The 27,819-nt window shown below is 38.4% G+C and overlaps 1 protein-coding gene across 12 annotated transcripts in view; it reads left to right on the forward strand.

The window, feature by feature from the left end:
* The window catches only part of LOC105688402 (bromodomain adjacent to zinc finger domain protein 2B), a 63,960-nt gene that overhangs the window by 29,028 nt on the left and 7,113 nt on the right, over nucleotides 1–27,819 (forward strand). For 6 of the 12 annotated variants that reach the window (XR_002305809.2, XM_012404683.3, XM_048653951.1 and 3 more), the window contains 22 exons: nucleotides 5,427–5,654; nucleotides 5,775–5,960; nucleotides 6,131–6,278; nucleotides 6,513–6,530; nucleotides 6,715–6,955; nucleotides 7,077–7,335; nucleotides 7,567–7,943; nucleotides 8,272–8,574; nucleotides 8,712–8,986; nucleotides 9,136–9,217; nucleotides 13,636–13,902; nucleotides 17,964–18,029; nucleotides 18,608–18,652; nucleotides 20,277–20,330; nucleotides 23,055–23,253; nucleotides 23,341–23,460; nucleotides 23,664–24,237; nucleotides 24,352–24,571; nucleotides 24,804–25,554; nucleotides 25,663–25,923; nucleotides 26,054–26,552; nucleotides 26,786–27,131. Coding sequence is in view for 11 of the 12 variants with exons in the window: in XM_012404683.3 (XP_012260106.2) it covers nucleotides 5,427–5,654; nucleotides 5,775–5,960; nucleotides 6,131–6,278; nucleotides 6,513–6,530; nucleotides 6,715–6,955; nucleotides 7,077–7,335; nucleotides 7,567–7,943; nucleotides 8,272–8,574; nucleotides 8,712–8,986; nucleotides 9,136–9,217; nucleotides 13,636–13,902; nucleotides 17,964–18,029; nucleotides 18,608–18,652; nucleotides 20,277–20,330; nucleotides 23,055–23,253; nucleotides 23,341–23,460; nucleotides 23,664–24,237; nucleotides 24,352–24,571; nucleotides 24,804–25,554; nucleotides 25,663–25,923; nucleotides 26,054–26,552; nucleotides 26,786–27,131 (5,519 nt within the window). In the remaining variant the exon portion in view is untranslated. The remainder of the gene's footprint in view (nucleotides 1–5,426; nucleotides 5,655–5,774; nucleotides 5,961–6,130; nucleotides 6,279–6,512; nucleotides 6,531–6,714; nucleotides 6,956–7,076; nucleotides 7,336–7,566; nucleotides 7,944–8,271; nucleotides 8,575–8,711; nucleotides 8,987–9,135; nucleotides 9,218–13,635; nucleotides 13,903–17,963; nucleotides 18,030–18,607; nucleotides 18,653–20,276; nucleotides 20,331–23,054; nucleotides 23,254–23,340; nucleotides 23,461–23,663; nucleotides 24,238–24,351; nucleotides 24,572–24,803; nucleotides 25,555–25,662; nucleotides 25,924–26,053; nucleotides 26,553–26,785; nucleotides 27,132–27,819) is intronic. The other 6 variants (XM_012404680.3, XM_012404678.3, XM_012404682.3 and 3 more) reach the window with 6 other exon arrangements.

Raw genomic sequence — 27,819 nt, forward strand, 5'->3', positions numbered from 1 at the left:
TCTTCCACCCCGCCTCACCTCGACGCCCGTCCTTCCCGGGGTCCATCCTACTCCGGCACACGTATTTACAATCCTGCCGCAGATATATACGCATCCCTGCAGGACTTCTGTACGCCCTGTAACCGGACTCGGCTTTATATTTCTCTAATATCCATAATTCCATTCGATCGATGCGTCACGCAATGACTTTTCTCACTATCCAAAGGTCCATTTTGTTTTCTTTTCGAGAATATGCGTTGATAAGGGATGCGATGATTGATTGTACGCCGTGTTAGAATTCTGTCGCTGATGGGTGAAGTGAACGAGCACTCGCGATATAGCTCGTCGCGTGTATTACCTTATACCCGTTTGTCGGTCGTTGCGCTATCAATTATAACATGGCCGAGTAGAGTAATGTTGTAACTCATTGATAATTATTAATTATTATTAACGTCGCGGGAATGAGCGACGCTGCGTGATCTGCCGCTATACTATATTACCCGCGTCCCTAAATTGCTGCAGACCTCTCCTTGTAATTGTACTCGGACTTTTTATACACGCTCTATTCGTTAAGACCCGTCCGTAGGATGAGCAGAAATACACGAAGAAGATGCCTAATATGCTACTTGTTCGAATCAAATTTTTGCGCCAAACCGGTGCGGTCACACGCGTATTACTATCTCTTGTCATTCTATAGTGATTTCGTAACGTTCAAAACTACGTTAGTAGGTATACCGTATCACGATCACGTATCGTACATGAATTTAATCAGAATTGTAAACTTGTATTGGAAGTAAACGTTTCTGCGGTATAATCGATGCCGCATCCACGTGTCAACCACCGATATTACATTCCTATGCGATATACACACGGTAACCCGATCAATTTTTACGTACCTGGCCCTTATATGTACGTACAAGAATTATGGTAATTGCGGTTCGAAATCATCGGCTTTAAATTCGGAAAGAATCGAATCGTGCCTTTGCAGAAAAATTTCAAAAAAGCCCAACCCCGGGAATTACGTCGGATAAATTCATAACTCGAGTGTTCTTTCCTGTATTGAAATGACGCTCGTTCGTTTCATCGTGATGTTATGCGAATATTTTTAATTTTAAGCATATCAAACTAACAACATAGGATATACCATCCCTTGATTCTTCATATCTCGTTATACACCCGATGCAAAAAACTATCCCGATTCGCTTTCAGGACTCGGCGCATTATTATAACTGCAACAGGGTTTTTCACCGGGCCCAGAACTAACAGGTTCTCAGGTAGCAGGTAATATCGGATCAGGTTTGGTCATGATCGTTGTCGCTCCCGGTGGTGCGTCTCTCGACAGAAATGCACCAGTCGTTTGGTCTCACGCCAAAATGGCCGCGGGAACGGAGTTTGGGTTTGCCAGTGGAGGGAATGAGGGGGGTGAACGGATACGAAATGCACGCGGCCGAGCGGTTCCTCTAATTATACCGTATGTAACCGGTGGGCACGGTCTTCAAACTGTTGGAAAATTTATGCTACATAGGAGCTGTTTATGGCTAGACGCGAAATCGAAATATCTACGAACATCTCGCGAAAAAATTTTGACCTTCTGCAAACCAACTCAACACTGCAACTTATCGATGTTCCAGAGATCGCGTTTTCGACGGAATTATGCATGATGTATTACATTCGAATTTATTATTGACACCCCCAAAATCGAATGATGTACACACTTACATCTGGGCACTACCGATGCAATTGATCGACTCTTTATGCGAGTTTAATCACCGATTCAAATTTATACATCCGTGTGTATACCTACGTGTGTATCATTCCGTGCAACTGAATAATTAAAGGTCGAATCACCGGTGAAGGAATAACGAGAAAAGAAAAATGAAGAAAATTATTATTGCCAACTCTCCTGCATCAAAAGTGTTAATTATTCATAGACAATATGAAGGTAAAATACTGATGTATCTATCACATATTGTCGTAGACTGTCTGCTACTTTATTGGCAATGCCATCAGATATCGTTCCCTCGTTAAAAATCGCTCCAACAACAACCTTGCTCTTGAACGCTCATGAGAGTTCAAAGATTTAACCAGTGTAGGTAACAAGTATATGAAGAACGCGAGGGGGTCCTACACTTTTTTTTTTTTTTTTGTTTCAATTCTTTGTCGCGTTCATAATTTGCACAATGTAATGTATAATTTCGCGACTGTATCAGTTTTTAGTCGTCCGAGTATTGAAATCATGACCAAGCGCGTTCCAAATGAGCTTGTGCACCGCAGGGTCTAAAATTAGTGATGGACGCAAACGAATAGAAGGCGAAGAAAAGAACGGACGACCCGAGCAGAGATGAATTCATCGCCCCATAAGCTGCTCTGCGCGTAGCGCATATTATAAATCAGCGTACATGGTAAATGCGAGCTGCAGATAACGCTATGGCTTTCTTCGGAAAACGATGCAACTTTCTACGCTTTACGGTGCAGGAGATTCGCAATTGCTGACTCGCCGACAGGCGGACAGCCTCCTGCAGCCGTTGCAACGTCAGACCACAAGCGTCTCATCTGCTTAAAATCTCAAGTGAGGAGGGCCCAAAGGATAAATCTCTCCGTTCCCTTTTCTCTCCATCTTTCTGTCGATCCTCCTACATATCATATCCTATTCTTGACTTTCGTGAAACACGAAGACCACGTAGAGCACCGTGATCGTATAATACAGTCAAGGTTAACAGTTCATGTATTGTATACAATAGTTCACAGGTACGTGTATACGCAGGGTGTTGACGAATAATTGTGCAAAACTCAAGGGGGAGACAGAGTGCACTGAAACAAGTAAACAGTCGATATGAACAACTCATGTCCGGAAACGTCGCGCTCCGGCGTTACAGGGCATCGAAGGTCATAGATAAAGAGCATAGACGAAGCTTGGTCATTGGTAACTCAACCCACGTTCCCAACTCGAAAGCTGTAATACGCTCGCAATTCGGACGACAAAGGCTTTAGGTTTTGTATGATATTTGTATGTTTTGTATGTATGTTATACCATAATTGTCGGTCATCAGGCGATTGAACTGCGACCTTCGATGCCCTGAGACGCCTGAACGCGACATGGGTGGCCTATCTCAGATTACTTGTTCAAGTGCACCTCGTCACACCCTCGAGTTTGGCACAATTATTCATTAACACCCTGTATTTACGAATATATTCTCCGGCAGGAATTCAGCGATTGCAGCTACGCTGCAACAATATTTGATGCTCGCGTCTTCGATTTAAAGCGAGTGCCTCTTCTCCGCAGAATAGATAAAAATATGGATGATCTAAATTCAGGTTCTACTACCTAGAGTAAAAAGTAAAACTGAAAAGTAATGTCGATAGCAATAATAATAATGAAATAGGATCTCTCGTAGGTAGATCCGACCTCGACGTCTACCAGAAATGATCTGCGGTGATTTTGTTTTTTATTTCGTCAATTCGAACGTCCGTTCGTACATTATAGTTGTATCTACTAATCTAGTACACTAGATCGTAGATTGTACTATTCGTGTCATCGACGCCATGCACCAGACGACTTTTGTCTGGGATATTTTTTACCGATTCTTCTTTTCCTTTCCTTTTTTTCACCTTGCGCAAAGCCGCACTGGCATACTGCTTGGTATAATCGACAGTCGTCGCAGTTGATCAAGGTGTACGAGAATCAGGTGTATATCCAGTTCGTGCAGGGCTACCTTGACCTTTGGAGGGTGTAACTTTTCAAAATCCAGCCGCGATGTAAATTTAAAGAGATCTCATATTAAGTGCGATGCATTGAAAGATGCGTCGTAATATGTGCACAGCGTAATATTATACATAAATTGGTGCAACTTAGACACCTACGTATGGGTATATCTGGAATCGATTGCGGAAGTATATGGGTACAGATGTGTAGGTACGTGTCTGTACCTACGTATGTATGTCAGGAATTTGGCTGCGTTGAACTGCCACATTGAAAGTAGACCAACCTTGAATCCACCACCAGCGCAGACAGTGATCGTGCCACCAAAGCTCGCACCACAGCGACCATGGATATTGTTTTAAAATAATCTTAATCGAGTAAAGAATTTCCAGTATTTATTCCCGGCAGGGTGTTTAAAAGTAGCCTAATTCGAAGCTCCTTGGATTCTGATTGTGGGTGTAAAAAATTTCTATGATTAAGTCGGTTCGAATCCAAAACCTGTTCTACACTTGACGTGAAATTCACGATGTCTTCAAAACGCATCTGTACATGTATATACCTATAATGGAAGTTAGATTCAGTTCAAGGTAAAAGATCCTTGAACCTTAACAAAGCGAATCACTCATTATACCTCCACGTACGTATACGGTAAGTAGGTATGTGTACATGGGTGACTAGGGTGTAGTTTCTTGGGCTTCGTCGTAATAACATCTTTACGGAAACGACGAGAAACTTATACTTATAACGGGCGCAGTGGATAAAACTACCGCTGATTACCTACCGGCTATTCCGAATAACGAGTAATCTTGCACCGTTCGTGCGAAATTTCGGAAACTATGTGTAACTGCAGCTCTTTCGATATATTCGAGCTCCCTTTTAAAATATCAAAACCCCGGTGCACACGCATTTACATCGTATATGTTATAACGAACTTTTGTACCGTTCGCGCCCTCTTGGAACGGACTACCCTGAACACAATGGATGATTGAGGGAGCATTTCTGCTCGGATTGTATATCGGTTTGTCCCCGTCGGGGGTGGCATCCCTCCTGCCCGTAGACCCCGCTGTCCTCCTGTTCGTTTTCCCGTCCCTTTCTACACCCCGGGAATCCCTTTCCATCGCTTCCTCATATCGTGGGAACGCAAAATGGCCGTGTTATGAAATCGATTGCCGAGCGGGGGGCAATTCGAGGGGGTAAAGGAGCCGTACGCTACGAAACGCGCGCAACGATTTGCTCCAGCCAAGCCGTGACTAGAGGCGGTTTTTACGAAAAAATTTGACCGATGCGACATTACTGGGAAGAAAATTTAACAACCGATAGTTTTGATCCAAGCACAGCCAAGACGCTTGACTACGCCGTGTACCGTCGCGTTCTATGTCATCGGCCACATCTAGGATCATTCTATGACGAAAATTGACAATAATTTAATCGGTACATCTGTTGCGTCGAATAGTTTCACATGTATAATTTTCATCTTCTCACCACCTAAAGGAAATACTTGATCACAGAAGCAAGAAACATCATTTTCGTTGGATTAAACTTCATTTGGGAATAGTAAGCGATACTACACTGCATGAAAATCTACATTTTTATGAAGTCCGGAGGGCGCGCAAAAAAGTTGCCGCACGTACTGTCCGCCTGTACGAACTTGAAAAATCTATAATCTGGAACCTATACATTGGATATAGGTCTTTGTTGTACATAGGTGATGGGGGAATAATTTCGATCTCAATTTTGGACGTTTCAGCATATTGGCCAAGAGGAGACAGTACAACATCGTCGTTGTTCAGTGGAATGCCAGGGGGATACAGTCTGAGTCCTCATCATTTGCCATCTGCCTATGCGATACTCGGTCGAGGTGGTTCGGGACAGGGGTATGGAAGTCACACGCCTACTTCTGCACCACCTCCTCCACCATATTCTCACAGCAGTCTCGGCACTTTAAGTGTGGCTGCGAGTCAGGCGGCTAGTCTGGGTAATTATCGGAATTTCAGAGCGTTGAAATCGTGAAAACTTTCACACGAAAATAGTGCTCTATTTCGAAAGAAAGGGATACAGTCCTAGGCTAATGAGATCTGTATCTACTACACCGCAGGTATCAATTCAGCTAGTGCAGCATGGTGGACCATGGCCTCGCATCTTGCTGCACAAAACTATCTTGCGAGGTTACAAGGAGCTGCTGGGCTGCCTGGTTTTCCCCCCAGTGCAGATAGTTTACTGCCACCGTATCCCGGATCGCTACTTAATGCACCGCCCTTATCCTCTCACAAATCTACCAAATGTGAGTATGTATTGGATTCTTAGGAACATGGGTGCATCGTAAAAATCATCAAATCCTTGGAGCGAAAGGGGAAAATACTTTTGTTCCGTTTTTCATCGTACTTTTGCCGATTTTCCTATAAAAGCGAGTCGAAATGACAATTGCTGATTTTCAACTTCGTAACTCTACAGCTAAATCAAGTAAGAGCCACAAGCCTCCTGCCAGCAGTAGTTCTGCAACGGGTAGTCTGACTAGCAGTTTGGCTATGAGTCAAGCACCGATCTCCCATCACAGTACATCCACTAGCAGTACGTCAAATTCGCAGACAAATGTTATCAGGTAAAAGCCAATTATTGAATTACCGATTACATAGGTATAAGTTTGTTATGAATTATGGAGACTGATAATACATCGTGTAATTGGCTGAGGTACCTCAAAAAACCGACTATCCGATTGATAAACTGTGAAAGAAGTCCAAAAGCGTAGGCTGCAAATTTTTAGGTAATTTAGGTCAGTACATCATGGTACATCTGATTAATAATATCATCAAATTTTTTTCCGGCTGCCACAAAGTACTACAAAGGAAGGAAGGTGATTAGTTCTCTTTTACAAATCAATATTAAAGTCCAGCACTCGATACATTGCATAATCTTTGTGACGAGTTGTTCTTCTTTTCCATCGGTTAAATTTGAAATAATTGCAAGTGTCGGTGGACGTACTGTTCGCGACGTTAAACCTATATCAAATCGATATCAAACTTATGTCTTCTCCACAGTGATCCTAGTAGCATATTAGGTGGTGTGCGACTTCCTCCTGACACAGAAATCATCAAATACACATCCAGTATAGTGGGACCCAAAATTCCGGGGACAACAAATCGGGGAAGGAAAAAAACTATTTCCTTGGATTCGCCGAGTGTTAGCGTTCATCCACCACCTCTACCCGCTATAAGCGCACATCAAACCAATACCTCCACCTCTCTCATGTTAGAGCCAAGAAAATATAATCGAAGCGGGGTACGTGTGACATGCATGAATCTTACTACGACTTCGCACTCATCGATTTCTCTCTCTCTCTCTTTTTTGTCATGTTTGGCACAATTTGAATCTACAATAATTCACGTTCACTTATTTCCAGAACGATTCGAATGAGTACAGAGATTCCGTTGATAGGGTAGAAGTAATAAAACTACCGGCGCACTCAACGAATGGTTCCGTACTATCAGCACCACCGACCTATACCACGAGCAATACGAGTAATACCAGTGATACCGATGCTCCTCTCAATCTTTCGTTGAAACCATCGTCAACTTGTAGCAGCACCCCTATTACTGGGAGTCAAGCGCTTAGTCAGCTCAGCAATTTGAGTCAGTCTCTCTTGGCCTCTGACCGAACGTGTAAGTCCAATCAACAAACGTTCATTAAAGACCTCTCAATATCGATACTTGACTTTCTGAACAAATAGAGTATGATCCACATTAACTTCCATTATTAGATCGTCAAAACTAATTTGATTACCGGTACCACAAAAATTGATGGACTTTTTTTGTATTTGAAATTTATGGGTAATCAATGATTGGTTGAAAGATTGCTTGATTAATGATTTTCGAACTTGATCTTGCGTGTAGCCCGACGGAAGCCTGGGCCAAAACCGAGACGAGTACCGCAAAACTCGGTGCCTGTTCCTGCCTCACCTAGTCCATCGCTTGCTCAGCTTTTTGCTGCTGCAGATTCACCCCAAAGGCCGAGCAGTGGCAGCGAAGAAAATGATAGTATGACGGCTCACCATAAAGACGGCCGACCTAGAAATCTTGGTCGTGGCGTATCGAAACCTAAGAAGAACACAGTCGCATCCCTGTTAGCTCAAAGTAGAGCTCTCGGTATCAAACCCACACCTGCTCTAGATCCTAGCGCGCCATTAGCGCATCAGGTGTCTTTGCTTAGGTCAAACATATTCGCCGCGCAGTTGCATGCAAGCACAGGATTGTTGGATGAAAAGACGCAGGTACGAATAAATATTTACGAAGTATTTTAATTCAACTTTGCAAGATGACGTCTAATTGTTAACTTTAAAGTTTAACATCCACATTTTTAAATTCATTAGTAATCTACAAATGAAATAATGATTACTCGAGCCGCTCATTAACCATTTAAATATTGGATTGAATGATTAGAATGAAAATTGTAAATAATGAGTACCTACGCAAAGTCAGTCTCGTCGTAAAACTTGATTGTTTGTCATAAATTAACAACATTTTTGCGACACTTGGAAGCCTCATAGATTGTTGTTTAGCATATTTCGGATAAAAAAGTTTAAATTATGGCCTTTGCAGGAAAAAATGAAGAATAAACTTCTGGAAGTATCAGGAGAAGAGAGCAACATGGACGTGACAAGTGAAAGTGGCAGTAATACGGATGCTGTTACGGATACCGACGACGATAACGTTGAAGGAATACCTAGTGCTAAGAAAAGAAAACTTAATCCCAGTGAAAAAGATCTACAGGCTGCATTGGATCACGGATGGAAACGTGAAACAGTTATCAAAGGGCTCGGAAAAACAGGGGTCATTAAAGGAGACGTAACTTACTACAGTCCGTGCGGCAAAATATTCAGAAATACTCCTGAACTCCTAAAGGTGAATCGGCATTGAATGTCTTCTGAATTTTGGTCGTACTCACATTAGAAGATAATCCCTACTCATCTCGATACACGATAGTTGATTGCAGTTGATTCCTGATCGAACGAAAATAACAATTCATCAAAATTTTACAGTTTCTTGAACAGCAGAACTCGATGGAACTCACAACCGCTAATTTTTCATTCTCCTCTCGACCGCTTGTGGGTGAATTTTTGCAACCAACGATGGGCCTTGCTGAAGCTGAATTCGTAAGACTTGGCGCGCAAGAAGTTGCGAGAAGATTGGAAGAGTTGAGGGTGGCTGGCGGTCTTCGAGATGCCAGGGTGAACAATCAATACGAGAGAGATAAATTGGCTTATGCTAAGAAATTAGCGAAAGAAGAGGCTCAACGATACAAGGAGCAAGTTAGGTGTGTAAAAGTTGTTGTTGCAGCAATTATCTCACGTGGAAATGCTTTGTTTCGAATGACGGACGATCGGACGGCGACTCAGCATGACTCATTCCTAGATTGATATACCCGTCTGAGAGTTCCTATTTCATAATGTTTTCATTGCACAGGTTAATGAAGGAACAAGAAAAGTCTGAGAGGCAAGAAGCAGTGAGGCGGGAGCGGGAACTTAGGAATCAGCAGCTACTTGAAGTAAGTGCCTTTAGATACATTCATTATTCGTCTTATTATAACGACTATTCTCTTCTTTGGGATAAATTTCGTACTTGTCTCTCTGCCATGCGTGTCGCATGTTCTCTGTGTGCCATATTCCTTTAACCGATAGAAAATAGATGTGACAAATTTCACTTATAACAAGTCCACCATATTACCCGCTAGCTATAGTGACAGGAGAACCTAGCATGATTTACTTTTTATTTTGTTAATATTATCATTTAAGAAAATTGTGTGCCATTTTATGTTATTATTTTAACATCTAATTAATTTAAAACATCACATGACGCGTAGGGCTGGACAGATTGATAAAATACAAAGAGATGGCACTGATGTTAATGTTAAGGCTGTTCCTTAGTGTTGTGTACTTAGCAAAGCATGAGCGTTTTGCATCAAATTGCTCTTCAGAATACGTTTTACCATCTAATTATGGAGATGATGCTCTATAAGGATAAGCTTCGATGACAATTTTTCTAAAAGAGAACCGATTGAAATTCTTTCAAATTATCCATTCGAATCCCGTGTATAATTATTCACCGTAAGTGGTGAATCTCATTTTCTCTTTCAACAGAATCTGTTCTATTGATTACATGTTATTGATTTCTTTGTTGAAAAAATTTGAGTATCACGTGTTTAAACTACAGATTTTTTAGCTCATACCGTATGAGAGGCATTCCATGTCGAAATACAGACGTTTCGATTTACAGGTCTCCGATTACCTTCATGTTTTTTCTAAACATAAGTTTTCCAAAACAGAGACCACACCCAGAAGCATTTTTTAACCAAAGCTCTCATTTTTGAATTATATTCCTCTATCGAAATTCACGATTTTTACGAAAACGAGAATTTTTATGTTGTTTTTCCAATGCCAGCTCATTCTATATAGCGACGTAACGTAAAATTTTATTAGTCGGGATTTCCAAAAGCTACAATTTACAAATCCATGACCACAAAAATAGGTCCGGAAAATCTTTATACCGATCATTGGCTCTCGAGATACGATGGAAAACGCGATTCCGGTTCGGTAGCTCGAGATTTAATACTTTGGCGGGCCGCGCTCCCCCTCTCTCGATCTTGTTGGTATTTCCACCGTTGCGCGGCGTACCGCCTCGCGTTCTCTCTCGCTATAGACACTACGTCCGGAACGTATAAGACCCACGCTCTCGCTGCGGTCGCAGGTAGCGAGCCTCGTCTCAGCCGTGAAAAAGCGAATCCACGTCGCTTTTTCCAATACCCTATTTTTACACGTGCGTCAGGCAAATTAAAGGCCGGCACGTCTGTGAATGTAAACAAAATCTTTGACCTTTCAGCAGGTGGTCAGGAAGTAACACCAGATCTTTGGTGGTAGTGAATACTCTTATTGTTAGTAGGTGTCGGGCAATCTGTCAACACTTGATAGAGATCCACTTCACACCTCACTAATCAATCCATTGATCCCCTTGATCGGCGGCATCTCTTTGTTATGATATGTCTGCGGAATTCTATGTAACCATATTGGGAAGTAAATATGTAAGAATTGAAGTTAAATGGCGCAAAGTACACTCACTTAAAGAATTAAATTCTTTCCCATTATGCCATACTAAAATACAAACGGTCAACTCCAGAATCTGGGCATCGGGTGTACATAAAAAAAAAAAAAAAAATATACAAATAATGTCCAAAATTATATCTATGCATCCAAATGGTCAAGTTATCGCCAATTTTTGTTCTTCAGAACGAATAAATTTGAGATATCCCCGATCGATTCTCATCTTGGCTCAAATTGGTCAACAGATTTGTATTTCTAAGATCGAACTACATGAGATTAGCTTGCAAACCCTTGCGAAAAAATAGTCGAATCTTGGTGTAAAGAATGAAGTATTTCCAAAGTCAATTGTGTGACACTTATCCAGCATATTTTGACCCCAGGAACACGAATCCATCGATCAAATTAAGCCACGAATTTTCTCCATCGAGATATCCTCGATTTTTTACATTTCGGATCGATAAATTGACGATAACTCGACCAATTTCATAGATAGATCAATTCGGCTTTTGGATTTGAATTTCTGAGACAGAAATGAATGAGCTGTTCTTGAGCAAACAAAAATCAAAATTTTTGACTGTGTTTAAATCGTGAATTTAAAAATAAGCACAATTCAAAGATAAGAGCTCCGAATAAAAAATCCTTTCGGGTGTAGGTTTTGGTCTGAAAAATTATGTTTGAAGAATTGTTGAAGGTAGTCAGAGATCAGTAAGGTGAGACGTCTGTGTTTCGACGTGGAATGCCCCATGTATACATGCCGAAAGTTATAATTCTGTAGAATAGCTTTAGGCAAAATTTCACCTAGTTCTAGCATGAGACCATAATGTTTTCAGCTTAATTCAAACATGACATCAATTGGAATTTTCACGAGAAAATTGAAAACTTCTAAAATTTCACTTCAATGTTGCAACCTTTATACCAAAGTGCCATCTCGAAATATACATGTTCTACTTGAACGATTGTAATACGATGACTGAAGGATTATAAAAGATTCAAATTATCTTCCCATTTGTTAATTCATTCCTCATCAGAATTAATGAATTCTCATCATATACGTTTGCCAATTATTACAATTGGTGACAACTCAGTTGTGAAGCCACATTCTAGTTAGGTAAGGCTGATACTCTTAAGAAACATGTTCATGTTCAGTGTTTTGAAATTACTGTTCTATTCATATGTTTGATGAAACGCTGTACCTGACCGTAGTTTTCAGAACTGTATTCTAAGTAACTCAATATTATCAAGGGCAGCCCTCCTGATGTCTTTGAAATCTTTGGCTTACAGTTATAAATTGTAATCCTTCATTCCTTAGCTAAATTACCTAATCGGTAACAAACATTTACTGCGCCTTGAGAGTATACATTGCCTAGGAGAGCGCCAATATCCAGAATAGATACTCGGAATACTCGTGCACAGCTATAAAATTGCCAAGAGTATGTATGTGCTTTGTCCGCTTATTTTGCTTTTGTTGATTCGATAAATGAAGATGGCGGTTTGAACACCACCGCAGGGAATCTGAACGTTCGCAACAACTTATTACATTCCCAGGCATCATAAAAGCTGTGCTTGTAATTGTGTTTTTGACGAGACATTACCAAATTAATTGTAAGAACCCGTTTTCATTGAATCCCACGATTGCTCTGTGATTCGCAAAAGTCACAAGCCTATTACCACACGTACACGTAGTGCTTGTGTGTTTACCGATAGGCTGCATTCGAGGCTTTTGCCAGCACAAACGTGTGTGTAAAGCTATTGCTGACTAACGGATATGCTTTGCACATTCATTTTTTCCCAGGAAATATACGTACATGTCTGTATTATTTTCGAGTAACAACTTACCGATTCGTCTTCGTTGTTACATACAATTTCAAGCCGCTCAAACTATTACCGATACTGAAAATGATTTAATCATATACAGACATTGGATCATTTGCGGATAGTAAAATTTTTATCGACCATTGCAGTCTCAATCAGCTGTCAAAGTTGCGATATAAATTGTGATTTAGTTATCTCTTCAATGGCCTCTGCCTCAAAATTTCTATTCCTCTTATCGTCTTTGGCTTGGATAGCTTGTTTTTTTTATAGATATCTGACTGGGAATCTACTGATATCCAATAAATGGTCATGGCTATAGTATCAAACTTATACATGTCATCCTCAATCTAATGTTCAAGCGCAAATTACATCATAGTGATTCTGTTAGTTTTTATTGATTGTTTCGAGCTTCTCACGTCTCTTTGTGGGACACAGCCATGCCAAGCACAATATCGGTCTAGATAAAAAAGACGTATGCGTAAATATCCGTTATCATGGAGAAAAATGTATGTTCCATTCATCTGAAAAAGTACGAGCTCCGTTGTCTGAAAGAGCATGAGAATTGTGTGGCTGTCTCGTGACTACTGCGAGTGTGCAGAGCATGGGTGTGACGTGGTGTTGAAGAATTTACCGGATAAAGCCAATATAGTTGTGTCTCGGGTACGATGCTCTTGATAATTACCGTGAAAACAGCAGTGAACATTTCTGATGTAGAAGCAAGGCATACCTACCGATGGTTCAAATATTTGATAATATTGAGGTGGTGAATAGAAAATTGTATTTTCAACGATTGTCAGAATAATCTATATTATACGTGACGTTCGATCTATACATTGAGAAAATTACGGTATCGCGTATTCACTTGACGAGTATTCAAATCAAAGTACAGCCTCACTCATTTTGGGAATGTGGTGACCTACTCAGATTCACCCCTAGCTGCAATGGCTTCTTTTACCCTGCCCTATCCCACATACACATAAACAAAAAAAAATAAAAGCTGCCAGAACAAAATTAGCCTGTGGACTGACAGTAGCCACTGGCTACGGCACGAATGCAGGGTCGCAAGCGCCTAGCGTTCACGATCAAACAGAAAATGAAGATCATCCAGGAGATCGAGTGTGGAAAAAGCAAGAGTGATGTGGCACGTGAGCTCGGATTGGCTAGCAGTACCGTTGCAACAATTTGGAAGAATCGCGAAAGTATCACAGAAAGTTGGCGAAATAGAGACGTAATGCAGATGGAAGACACTGAATTGAAAAAAGTGGCGACTATCCAAGAGGTGCAACAGGTCCAGAAGCAAACGCAAAATCATGAGTTGCTGGAGGTAAGATGTCGTTACCCTGACTGTCCCTCCTGCCCTGACTTGTTCACAAAATTTCACCAACACGATATACACAAGCACAACAGTCATCAGGCATGTCACTTTTGTAATCAGTTACTGCTAAATTATGGTTTGGCTAATTTCTACTTGCATAAATTAATTTCATTTTATCCAATTATCCGTCAAATTATGAGAAGAATATTAAAATATCAGTAGTTATTGATATTATGCTTCAGATAAATAGAAATTTCATTCGTATACTACGCATATATAGAACTTATCTTTATCGCTGTACAAAGAGCATTCACGCTGACTTCTTGAAGAGATGTAGTATATTTATGAATCAGTTATCTGTAGAATGGTGAAAAATCTGAAACTACACAGAGACATAATTAACTTATAGTACCTGACTAATGAGTTACTTTACTAATACGAGTAATGTAGACGGTGGCTTGGAATACTATGTTGAAACTTGTGAATCATTTCTTAACTCAGATCTGAGACACATATATTCATAACTACGTGATTTACCATAAACTTTTTATTATTGACTTGAAAAAATTTCCGTCTTGTTCTAATAGATGAATACTTGGCATCGGTCGCAGCGACAAAGAGCCAAGCCCGATTTCGAATAATACCAAAATTTTTTAGTGACAATATATCGTATCCTATATTGAACCAGGCTACGCAATGCCATAAGAACAAATGGAAATTGTTCATTCTTTGAAATAGTAAAAAACAAGCGTACCTGAGAAGGTCTTATATACATTTAGAACAAATTTTCTACAAATAATCATACACAGGAACGAATGAACAAAACACATTATCCAACACTACATTGGATCGTTGTATCATTCGATGTCATTATTCCGTGACATACGAGGTTTGAAAAAAAAAAAAATGGTAAAACATATCCGTGTTACCGATAACATGCATTATCAATGTACAAACGTCTTCAATGATTATAAAACTTATTGTATCGGAATATTGATAGAATTTCAGAACGTACGCAACGCAGATCCAAAAAGAGCTTCTAATTGATGAAGTGTTCTTTGATTGAAGTGATACAAGAACATCGTATGTTGCGTATATTTGGCCCTCCATGTGTAACGTGTACACATAAGTTTGATTTGTGTTACACGTTTATGTCAAATTGTGGCTAGATCAACAAATCTTAATTCAAAAATGAAATAGACTTAAGATAGTAGGTACAATACAAACAGCAGCAACACTACCCTGTGCCTAGCTTCTCCTGTCACTACATATAACAGCTAGCTATCAACCAGCATGCAATATTATATATTTTTACATTACTTTTATCATGTACTTTACCTAATAAGTAGTGTGTTACATGATTAACATACCAGGTGGATTAAGTGATAATTCTCTTATATATTATTAGACAAACATTGCTTGGCCCCTGCATGGACGCTGTGCTTTTTATTGTAACTTGTTTTGTTGAATATTTATCAGAGACTTCTCTATATCCTGATCAGGATTTGGAACTGTCTTTAGAAATTTGACTCCACTAGCAACAGTAGTCTACTACACCGTAGGTAGATTCCTTATAAGGTACATCGACTGCTCTTGGGTAGAGTCGTGGTATCCTCGACGTTGCTAAGTGGCTACTCCCACATGTGAAGTAGTAACTTACAATTATAGAGTTCTCCAATTTTCCTATATCTATACTTGAATTGATATCGCAATTTATATATGCTTGAAGTATAGCTATTTGATAACAAGGTAGTCGCACTATCATTAATGCAGTCGGTTTGATAATAATCAGTAATTTTAATGATTCAGAAACTGATTACAATTATACGTTGCGTCATATGCTAATCCAATTTTTGTTCCATTTACCTTTTCAATATGACCCTTCGAGATGTAGAGTTGTACACGTGTATAGACATAAAATTACATACAAAATTACAATTTAATGTTACAAATGCATGACAGAAGCGTTACAGTTATTTATAGCTGTACGAATTTAAAAAAAAACACGCAAACGAGTTCAGGGATATCAAGTTGCTCATTCAAAAACGTGATTATTTGGTAATCCCTGCTACAGTAATTATCAAATTTATCACTCATATCTAAGTGTAAAACGATACCATCATTGTTAAATGCAATTCTACACAGGGATGGAACTTATGGATATCGATTGCTTTGTATCAAATTTGCGTCAAATATGGTGCAATTTACTCCGGATTTGTTGTTGGATTTACAAAAGGTTTCTTTACTTCCGTGGCAAATTAGCATTTTTTGATCTCAGTTTTCGTTATCCGCGTCATTCAACAGCCCCAATAATTGAAGACCATTTTTGTCGAGATCTAAAACATTGAAAGGATTGTTTCTCTTAGACGCAATACAATATATAAACTCTGTTGAACAGCTGGCATTTTACCATCTCCCGAATCTAGATACCACCTGCGAATTTCAATCGCTAGACTTCATTTTTAATAAATAAGCAGATAAAAAATTGAGTTGCAAGTATTTTAGACTTGAAATTAATGATATCAATTTTGTGGCACTTGTTCTAATATATGTTATCTGTTACCTCGTGTGTTTCTATTTGCAAGACAGACAAAAATTATGTAGAGAATCGATGTTTCGATACACGTCAATTCACAGTTTGCATGAACGACTTTTTCATAGCTATATTTTATCATATAATTTTGCGGTCCATATAGAAACGAATTTTCCCTCGAATAGATGACACATGTGAAGCAAAAGTTTGTGCATGGGATTATGCTCGGTTTTATTCGACCCATATATGTACTAGATAATCAATATCGTTGGGTTTCAAGTTGTGACTATTATATACGTATTATGTATGTATTTGCTATAACACGTGGTGGTGCTATTTTGTAATTCACCTCACTTGTGCACGAAATCCGAAAATGAGAAAGCTTCTTACGAACCTTGAAAATGATACACGTTAATCTATATTCATCGAAGCAAAATATGAGCTTTCCCAACCCCTGAATGAGAGTAATTTGAATTCTAGATCGAAAGTATTTGTCACTTCTACGTATACTTGAACTCGATGATTTTTCATGATTTTATTAACTCGTAAATGTTAATCTCTTTTTTGTACTACCGGTTTCGCTATATTTTGCTAAGCCGAAACGCGGATCTTTGGTCATATTTATTGGCTGTTGAATATCTGGGTGAGATTCGATGTATCTTTTCCTGCATCTATCAGTTATTAAAACTATTCCCCATTCACCATACATGTTCGTCAGATGTAAATTGAAAAGCAGTCTCTTTAGTATTTAATTCGCCAATTTCTCGACCAATGAACTGGAGTTCCGGGATCCCTGACATAAAGAAAATGAAATTTCTTTCGATCTGAAAATAGCAGAAGCCACGTTATTGGACAAGCGTCTATGGGGGCTGGTACTTGACTCACGTTATGAATTGCGATGCATTTTATGATCCCACACCCCCCTATCTAGGTACAGCAAATTGACAGCGGAGAGTTGAGTTATGTAACGCTTTTTAGCTTAGATAAAAATTTATTCCAACTTACATGGATTTTAATAAATTAAGTGCGAAGATTGAAAACTCTTCTTGATACCATGACAAACGGTACAATGGAAAGTTTAACCCCGGCCTCGCAGTTCAGCACGTGATTTAAGTACGGCTCCTCAGCACTGGCTAGATACTCATGCACGTGAACATGTCGATGATATCGTATTGATGTTGCGCGACACGAATCATGTATAATGTCTTCTACATTCCCGTACTTTTCTGTGGATTTTTCTCCTTTTTCTGAAATTGTTGTCGTTATACCTATTCACACGAGGATAGAGCATAAAAAATGTATAGCAACATATAGTATATCTAATAATATAAAAAATTTTCTTCATAGCAATACAAAACGACGTAATGTTAACGATATTTCTTAAGTAGTTCAAATGACAGTTCTGGTTCACAATGAACCGAGAAAGTTTATTCGGATTTTCTACAGTAACAATTCTTAATTACTAATTGTGATTACATAACATTGATTGTTCATCAATATTATGGATGTGAGTGATGTGTGTGTGGCATGTACACAGGCGCGGAGAAAGAGACAGGAGGAGATGGAGAAGATTCGCATGGAAGAACAACAACGAAAACAGCAGGTAATGTCTTACAAAATTAATCTAACAAATTGCCTTATTTTTGGTGAACTTCAAGGTTTCTAGAAATATGTTAAAAACAAAGTCGTGTTTATTTTTCTTATAGCGTTGGCTGCTTCGTGTCGCATGTTTTTCAACTTGACTTTTTTTTTTTTTCTTTATAAAAATCGTTTCAGTTCATGTACTGTAAAGTTCAGTAGTTGCCTACCGTCGAAAACGAGTCAGTAACGTGTAGAAGGTTCTGATCAAGTTTGCGAACCGCACTAACATTCTTCAATCGGATATCTCGCTGATCCTTTTGTTTTTCTCGTAGAGTCTGACCAGATACAAATTATCATATATTGTAATAAAGGAGTATCCAATTTTATCTTTGTACCGACATCGCTGCGCGATCTGAGATCTGTCATTCACATTTTGCTACACATTGTTGAGTCGGTTGTTCGGTGTTTCGACATCTTCAATTCTGCATATTCTAGTATTTTTTAGGAAATTACAGTAACTTTGTTAGAACATACATGCACAGTTGAGTTATGCAAACTATAAAGAAACCGAATAATGGAACTCCTTAATTTTTATTGCAGGAGAGAGAACTGAAACGACAGCAAGCTGTGATGCTCAAAGAACAGGTGAGTCTGATGGGGATGTGATACCAATTATATCGTTGACTATTACAGAGTAGTTCAGTATGTGTGTAGTAGAACTAGTCCATGTTATGTTCCCTACCGCTTCTGTTATTTACTGTATATCTGACAGAAATGTCACTGTTTGAATTGAGTTTGACGTAGGTAATTTCTTCTGTACATTGATTTTGAAAAATATTACTCAATTATTGTGTCTGTTCGTTTTACTCATAATTGAACGGTTCTGTTAAGGATATACATATATGATTTTATCATACCAACCGTATAAAAATTGACATATTTGTTAATGTCATGTAACAGTGATGACGAATTTTATCGGATATCAGTTCGTCAGTACCCAGAAAGCGTGATCATTTCGGTTGCCGTTAATTCATTTTAATCTCCTTTCCATTTATTTCATGTGATGCTGCCTTGCAATGCCTAATACCCCTTATGTTATATATGTTTAATTCTCAATTGTAGAAACAGGTATCCACTATGAAACATGGTTCATGTTTCATGTGTTCGTTGGAACTCATGAAATTTCCTACATTCAAGCGGAGCTAACTACCGCAAATTATCAAATAAACGGAGCAAAAATTATCAGACACTCTGCTGAACTTATTGTTAGTCGTTGTACTTATTCAAATTCTGAATGCATTGGTCTTGTTTATGAACTGATCCACAGCTTTGCATCTTTACAGAGCAATCCTCATTTTTTCGATAAGATCAGGCATCTATGAAACTATCAAGTACAACTCTCAGACACTGGAATCAACTATATCGAATTCACTTAAAATCATATATTTCAAAATTTATTATAATTTGCTGTACAACCATAACTGCAGCTCTTGGATGATGAATCGTCGATATGACTCAGAGAATAAGGTGTCCGAGCTTCTACGCGTTGGTAGTCGCTCGACGCACATTAGTAGATAGCTATACCTAATGTAGAGTTTGATAGGCGAGTTCAGCCTTTTTACAAAAACTACCCACTTCAATTTTTAGTGTGGAATGACTACACTTTGTAAGTAAATCACGTTTTCAGTTCTTCCGATAAATATTACAATTCACCACGCCGCAGCTGCGGAGGACATTTTGTTCTTGTTTCGTATGAGATTTGTTCGATACCTATACTATCCGTACCTACTTGAAATTTTTTTTGTCGTTGCGGTCTGAGCTTTTTTAAATTCCAAAACAGAATAAATTCAGCTAGGTCGCTTATCAGACTCAACATCAATCATTGCGCAACTGCATGCATTTCATTCAATATGTAAACCACATGTCATTATCAGAATTTCGTATTACCGGCAACAAATGTACCAATTCGTTTTTACATCGATTATCAACTTCTCGTTACGTATATTCATTCATCATAAAAGTCATACGTTCTCAATCTCATACACTACCATGGTTCTAAGGGCAGTATTGTATTGGCACTTCCATTTTATTCCTGTTTCATTTTACTCATTTAATTCTGTTTTTTTCTTCCACGTAAACCCATTTTTTGTTTTATTATTCTCTTGAATGTTCAATAACTAGTTCGGATACAATCGTTTAGAAAAATATTAGTTCGAATGTTAGCGGTGGATTGAGCACTGGTGGACTGGATGTGTGTTTTGTGCCGCAGATGTACATGCAGGAGCTGAGCAAGCAGCGCGAGATGCTCTACACCGTCGAGCTGGTATGTCTCATACCTAACCGTAGCTTTGAAACAATTATCATTCCACTTACCATAGTATTAACGTATTGCGATTTCAATATGGGGATGCTGAACAATATGTCCTTAATGTATACTGCCACAACGTTATTTGTTCATTAACCACATTGCTTTTGCTGGTGCTTTTTTGTTACATCATTGATAATAGGCTACGAAAACAATAAAGATATATTGTAATCAGACGATATTCCATTCGTGTGCAATGACTAAAAAATTTAATGTGACCAAAGTTAATATCATTCGGTGTATGCCGTTGACGATACTAATTGATGTGAGAATTTGCTGTTACTCGAATATATTTATTTGCTTCGATTCACGCTGGCCTGATTTACATTTTATATTTTCAACGCAATCGCTTCATCTCGTCAACTAACGAATCAAAATAATGACACGAGAGTTTGGGTTTTATAGAAAATGTGCTTTGTTGTAATTTGTCTCAATTTCATCGTACAAAAAAACTATAATCATCTGTTAAATGTAGCACTTCAAAAAATATAGCAATTTTAACGATCATCATAGAAAGAGAAGAGATCCAGTTGTTTTAGTCTGAAATCAATTCATGAACTGATATCTTGAAACAACATAAGTGACATCAACTTTCAAAAACAACTTAACAAAAACTTTCTCACTAATTTCTGATGAGCTTCTATTTTTTGCATACATTCATTTTCATGTATCACACTTCTTATATTTTTTTCCGCCATAAATACGTCACGTACTTACCAGTGATTACATACTTAACATTTTGAAACAAAAATCAGCTCGTATACTCTAAACCGATTGGGTAAGCAGTGGATGAGCGTTACTGCATTGAAGCGATAAAATAGATTTTCTCACCCTTCTCTCGTCATAAGATATCTCTCCTTAATGTACCGGTCAGTATTGTTTTTTCCAAACTGAAGGTACATGAGTGTCATTGCTGCAGATCGTGCAGACCGTGTAACAAATAAGCACTGCTGTAAAAGTCAATTCTGCAAAATCTAGTAATTCAGCATTGGATTGACCGAATTGCCCAAAATAATATTGCAACCTTCATGCTTTTTTCACACGTAATTAACAATACAAGTTTAAACACAATTATTTCAAGATCCATTTATCAGTAATTGCCTATTTATTTAACTGAGATATTTTATGCAATTTCCAAAATGTATATTTCCCATTAGAAAAAGATATTTGTTGTACATCAACCCCACCATCTTTCATCGTATCGCATTCCATTTTCAATGGATCATCAAAACATGAATATCTTCGAACAATTAATTGTTTTTCAGATTACCGAATTGGTTTAGTTGCACATCTGTGTTGCTTGGTGTTATGTGTTCTGCTTTTTCAAAATCATTTTATAGCCATGTACTTTATACATTTTCCATTAAATAGTTAAAAGAAGGGGGGAGGGGCGAACCGACAGACATATTGTAGTTATCAAACTTACTTTTATCGGTAGACATTTGTATTATTGAGTAGTTTCTGCTGTCGATTTTATTTCATTTCTCTTCTTGATTTTTTCATGATTGTTTCAATAACTTTTTATATCGATTATATCATATTTGTTTGTTTTAATTATGTTCTCGGTTTTATTTTACTATCCAACGCGTGATGTATATATAGTATAAATTGCTATCAAGTTCGAATTATTCTCTGAGAAAAATGATGGTGCTTCTCAAGTATAAAATGCATCGATACCTTATTCCTAGTTTTTTTTCTCAACACGAAAAAAATTCTTTTTTGCGTACTTCCCACATCAGAGAACTCGTGACTAACATATTTGCATCTTTGAATCAAGCAACGTTAACTCCATGTCTAATTCAGGCCTCATTTCTCGCTGTCTACATTGTCTGTCAATTAATTTATTTAAAGGTCAAACCTGGTCATTAATATATGTATTCGCTTCTCACGATGCATAGAGTCATGAGTGTGTAACATAAGCAGGAACACCTATCAAACCAACCCTCAGATCAACTATGGTTGATTGTTGAGTTAAAACATAATTTGCTTCTATTCTAAAGTATGTATTATGTTATGGTATGCGATACTATGTTAATGTGAAATAGCTTTGATCCACTTCAAATTAAATTATGGGTATGTTTTACAATATGATCCGGCAATTACTGGGAACGTGAGTGTGAAAAGACATTGACCGGGTCGATACTTGCCACGCAAAGTTTGATGATATTCGTAATTGGCTAGTCTTTCAGCCTTTGGATTTATTAATTTATCGTGCGGGTACAACAAAACTTAACTTTATACACCTCAACTGTGAGCAATGTGACAGTTGTATTTTCATTTCTGTTACAAGTTTGATTGCCCTGTTATAGTTATCACTTTGTAAATGTAGGGTCAAAAAATGTTCTGTACTTTGCTCAATAGGGAGAAGATTTACCTCTGTTAACTCCCGATTACTTGATACTGTTATCATATGACTATCAAGGAACAAGTATTATAGCAGTAACTTTGACATTAACTTTTGTTTGCGATGCGAAAGTAAGATTAAACTTGTCACGGCTACGGCATTTTATAGAAAATGGTATACTGCTTGTGGTTGTTGATAAATGGTTCTTGATATATGGTTATTGACTTTTAAGATTCAGTTAACAACTAAAAATTATTTTTCTCTCCTATAATCAATGATTTAAGTGGTGTTCGAGCCAACTATAGGGTTTAAAATGAATAAAATTCATAATGTCTCAGGAGAGAGAGAGAAGACGACAACATATGGCATTGGTGAGGGCGTTGGAGAATCGTCGAAGAATGGAAGAGCGAGAGAAAAAGAGATTAGAAGCTCGAGCTGAACGAATTGCGAACAAAGAAAAACGTGCTGAACAGAGAAAGCTCGAAATAGAACTTATAGAACAAATCCGGAAACCTGTCGAAGATATGGAATTGACAGGTTCGAATTGTCACATATATTCATTATATATCTATGCGTGCACGTGACTGACTGGTTCCGTTTTTAATATTTTTGTTCCAATTGTAGATCAAAAATCACTGCCAGAACTGAATAGGATACCAGGGCTGAAATTAGCTGGCCAGGCATTTGCAGATATTGTCATGGTATTTGAATTCCTGCATAATTTTGGCGAAACGCTCGGTTTTGGTGAGTTTCAACATTCCTTCCTCCGAATGATACGGTGCTATTAAAAATCTTATTGAATTTATCTGATAAATTATACGTATCTAGTTGAAACTAGTTGAAATCTTCGATACATGTTGGAATTCATATATTTGATAATTCGTTGCCATCATATTCGATTGGTTTGGAAGTACCGATTAAAATTGTTTGGTAACATTTTCCAATAGATATGGAGTCACTGCCAAGTCTGAAAAGTCTCCAATTAGCCCTATTGAACGACGAAGAAGCTGAAGAAGAATTATTGTCTGTGATGACACATCTTTTAGTTTGTGCAATAGAAGATCCTGGTATTCCACAACCAGCGCGGCACACTACCGGCCTAGGACAAAGTCTCCGACAAGCTGACATAACTCACGCAAATATCAGTGAAGTTTTAAGGATTTACTTATATGCAAATGCCACTGGCGAAGTTAAAGCTCTAACTGGTGTTTGTTTGGAACGAGAAAGAGATAAAAAATTTGCTGATCATCATCAAAATGGCGGGGACTACACCTCGACATGCTCTGGGAAGAATGCTCAGTTTTACGAACATTTGCATAGCAATGAGACATGGAAGATGTCCGAAAAACTTAGGGACAAACCTTTCCTAGCTTTAAATCCAACCGAAAAAGCGCAAATGCTTGCATTTTTGTGCAACGAGTTGCTTCAAAACAAGGCTGTGATAAAACAAATTGAAGGAAGCTTAGAGACTTTAGCACAAATGAAGAAGGATAGATTTGTTCTAGATACCAAAATCAGAAAGTAAGAATTTTTCTCATGAGTTATTTCATATCATATCAGGTCAAACATTTTATCAGGAATCGTTGACAATACAAGTATGTTCAGATCTCAATGTCAAGTTCTGTTACATTACAGACTCAGACAACTACACAACAGAAAGGTGAGAATGGAAGCTGTTGGTGTCATAGTGAATAAGTCTGGTGACACCATCACTATAGAGAAAAAAGAAGGTGATGAAGAATGTAATACAACATCAACGGCCGTTGGAACTACACCTACATTAGATGAAATACACCAAGAGGATGAGGTCGAAGATATGTCAGAAAATGAAAGCGAAGGCACCCAACCAGAAGAGGTAATTGAAAATCGCTCATCTCTTTTCATAGATCATATTTTTCAAAATAATCATAATCATATACACCTGTCCTGTTTAACTAATAAAGAAGTAAATTTTTAGAATAAACTTTTATGCAAAATTTGTTTTCCTTATCAATTTTGAATCGATTCGAAGGATTTTAAACATTTTGTAAAAAAGTCAAGTCATGATTAACTTCTCCTTCATTAATTCGAAACGTTGAATTGAGCAGGAAGAGGATAAGAATCTATCAGGAGAGGAGCTCGGAAAAAAACTAGATCGACTTCTGAAGCATTCAGAAGAACAACTCCAGAAATTGAACAGTTCATCGAAACAATTACGTGCTCATGTACTAGGACAGGATAGGTACTGGCGAAGATACTGGGAATTACCGTGTGCGGGTGGTATTTACATCGAGGCAATGGAAAGTGCGGAACCAGAAATACTAGACGTGCAAGCTATTTTAGATGCGAATTATAAACCTCCAGATGTCGATACCACAACGCAGATAGCGAGTATAACAGAGGACACGAAAGATCTTGAGCTTTCGAAGCCAACAATGACAGATGATAAACCTAGCGCCGAGAAAATTGAGAATATCAACATCAAATCTGAAGAGGATAAAGTTAAAATGGAAGTGGATGAAGTTAGTTGTAAAACAGAATTTCAGAATTGTGTAAAGGACGAAGTAGCGAGTGTGAAAATTGAAGTTCAAACAAATACGGACAGTATTAAATCTGATGCAAGAACAAATGTTACATCCGAAGAGATTAAACAAGAGACTGAAGGAAAAACTGTTGATGTTTGTAACAAAGAAATGAAAAATGAAGAGAATTGTATAGACGAAGAAGTAACAAGCTCTGTTACAAAAAAAATTATGGAAGATAAAAACGTTGAGACTATACCAAATGGAGAAAAATGTAATCACGTAAATAACTCGCATTACTCCAACGGTAAAGAATTGAATGGAACTTTCATCTGTGGTGAGTTTGAAGTTAAATATGATTTTGAGAAACACAGATGTTATAAGCACTTATAATTGCATAGAATATAGCATCATCTAATTAGCATCATCAATGATGTCATTCCAGGTGGAAATACTGAACCAGTTTGGTTTTCCATTTTCCCTCGGGAAACTTGTGATACGCCAGGTTCGTGCACAAAGACAATTTTCGGGATAGCTGAAACAACGGAACTCAGGATACCAGTATTTCCTCCGCCTTCCAGTCCACCTTATGACAGGTGTGACAGTCCGGCACCCCTAGTGCTTACGCAGGACGAAGCGGCTCAACTAGAACATTTAAAAGTCCATGGATTGCCCCCAGCTGGTGATCCAAAACCTGTTCCCGAAGGTGAGATATTCCGACAGAACACATAATGACTTCGTTATAGTTTTTCACTATACTCATCTCTTGTGAAGCCTCACTTTTTTGCACCATCTTGTACCCATTGTTTTTGAATACCCCTGTATTTTTTAACTAGAACTCCGATACGGTTGGTGGAGAGTATCAGACGTTGATACATTTCAAGCATTATTGGAGAACCTTCACTCTCGAGGTGTACGTGAAAAAGAACTGAAACGCACAACTTGGGCAGTGATGGAATCTTTCCTAGCTATAACTGGCAAAATCCACGTTGACCCTGGTAATATCGGAGCTACGAATTTACAAGTGGATGGAGACGAATCACAACTTCCTACTCCAAGACCAGATAAGCCTGACCAATGGAGCGAACAAGTAGCTCTGCGTGTTGACGCTCAGCTATTAGAACAAGTTGAAGCACTAGAAGATAAAGTTGCAAATGCTAGCATGCAAGTTAAAGGGTGGAAACTTCCTCCAAGATCTGGCACCGATGAAGCCGATGAATTGGAAAAAATTAATGAAATGGACCAAGTCAGTGCTGTTGAACAAGCTAGGCAAAGGTTACTATCGTTAGAGGCAGCAATTGAGAGGAGGTATCTAAAACCGCCTCTTGGTATCTGGTAAGTTACATAACGCACAAAATTATGGATTTTATTGATTGTCAGAAGATTTGAGAATCGGCAGATTACATTACACTTTACCGAATTAATGTCGTATCCACTCAATTAAATCCGACAGTAAACTCAACCCTTATTGGTAATAAACACGCAAGCTCCGTAATATCTGAAATATCGAAGGCATGAACAGTTTTGTTGATAGTCGAATTTGTATACCCTAATTTCTTGCATTGCAGTACCGGAGATCCAAATCTAACAGCTCTGAAAGCAGAGCAAGCTGCTGCAACAAATGCAAATGTGAACAACTCAGATTCAAATGCTCTTGGGCCACCACCTATCGAGGAAACCACCCCGCGGGGTCTCAATAACTGGCGAGAGGCTACCGCTAGGGCACATACGTCGGCACAGCTAGCAATGGCGCTGTACATGTTGGAGGCAAGCATCGCCTGGGACAAAAGCATCATGAAGGCAGTGAGTCTAACACCAGCTAGAAACTCGGTCTGCATCATGCTGCGAAACCGCTGCGTCTCACTCAAAGCTACCACTCAATACAATCAGCTATTGACTACTACTCAGGCCTCTGTGGGTATTCGCACTAACTTACTAACCGAATTCTCTTTTCATTCTTTCTTTCTTCTACCTTGAAGGGCATCCGAAGTCAGTGTAATCACACTTGAACTTGCAATATATTCCTTGTACATCAATGATCCGATATGTGAGAAAATTTAAAAAAAAATATGGAGACTTTGAGTAGGAAGAGTATTCGCATACCCACTAAGGCTTAATATTTTTGTCCGCTCGTCCGGGTGCAATAAAAACCTTTTGTACAAGTGGTTCTTTGGCATGATAAATTCATGTTTTTAATTTCACAAGGGTGGAGGTAATAAATGTTTATTTTCATGTTGACTTGATTGGAAAACTGTTTCCGTATTACATTGGGTATCCGAAATATTCAAATTCCTGAAAGTCTTCATGTGTTTAAAACATATTCGGATACCTGAAATATTCACCTACTCATACTAAAAATCCGAGAAAATTCTTTTACAAATTACAGTATACATGTTACGAATACTTAACCGTCATATTTATCTCATAAATCACCAAAAATTCTAGTGGCGTGATATAAAAGCTATGATTTCACGTCATCTTATACAGGTTGAGTCACTCCAAGTGTCGAGAATGGGAGGGGCTCGATAAGCCACGCCCCTCTAGCCAATCAACACCTAGAAGAAATCGGTACCGAATCAGGCTGAAAGGGCGTGGCTTATCG

The sequence above is a fragment of the Athalia rosae genome, chromosome 4 (genome assembly GCF_917208135.1).
Source record: "Athalia rosae chromosome 4, iyAthRosa1.1, whole genome shotgun sequence".
Lineage (NCBI taxonomy): Eukaryota > Metazoa > Arthropoda > Insecta > Hymenoptera > Athaliidae > Athalia > Athalia rosae.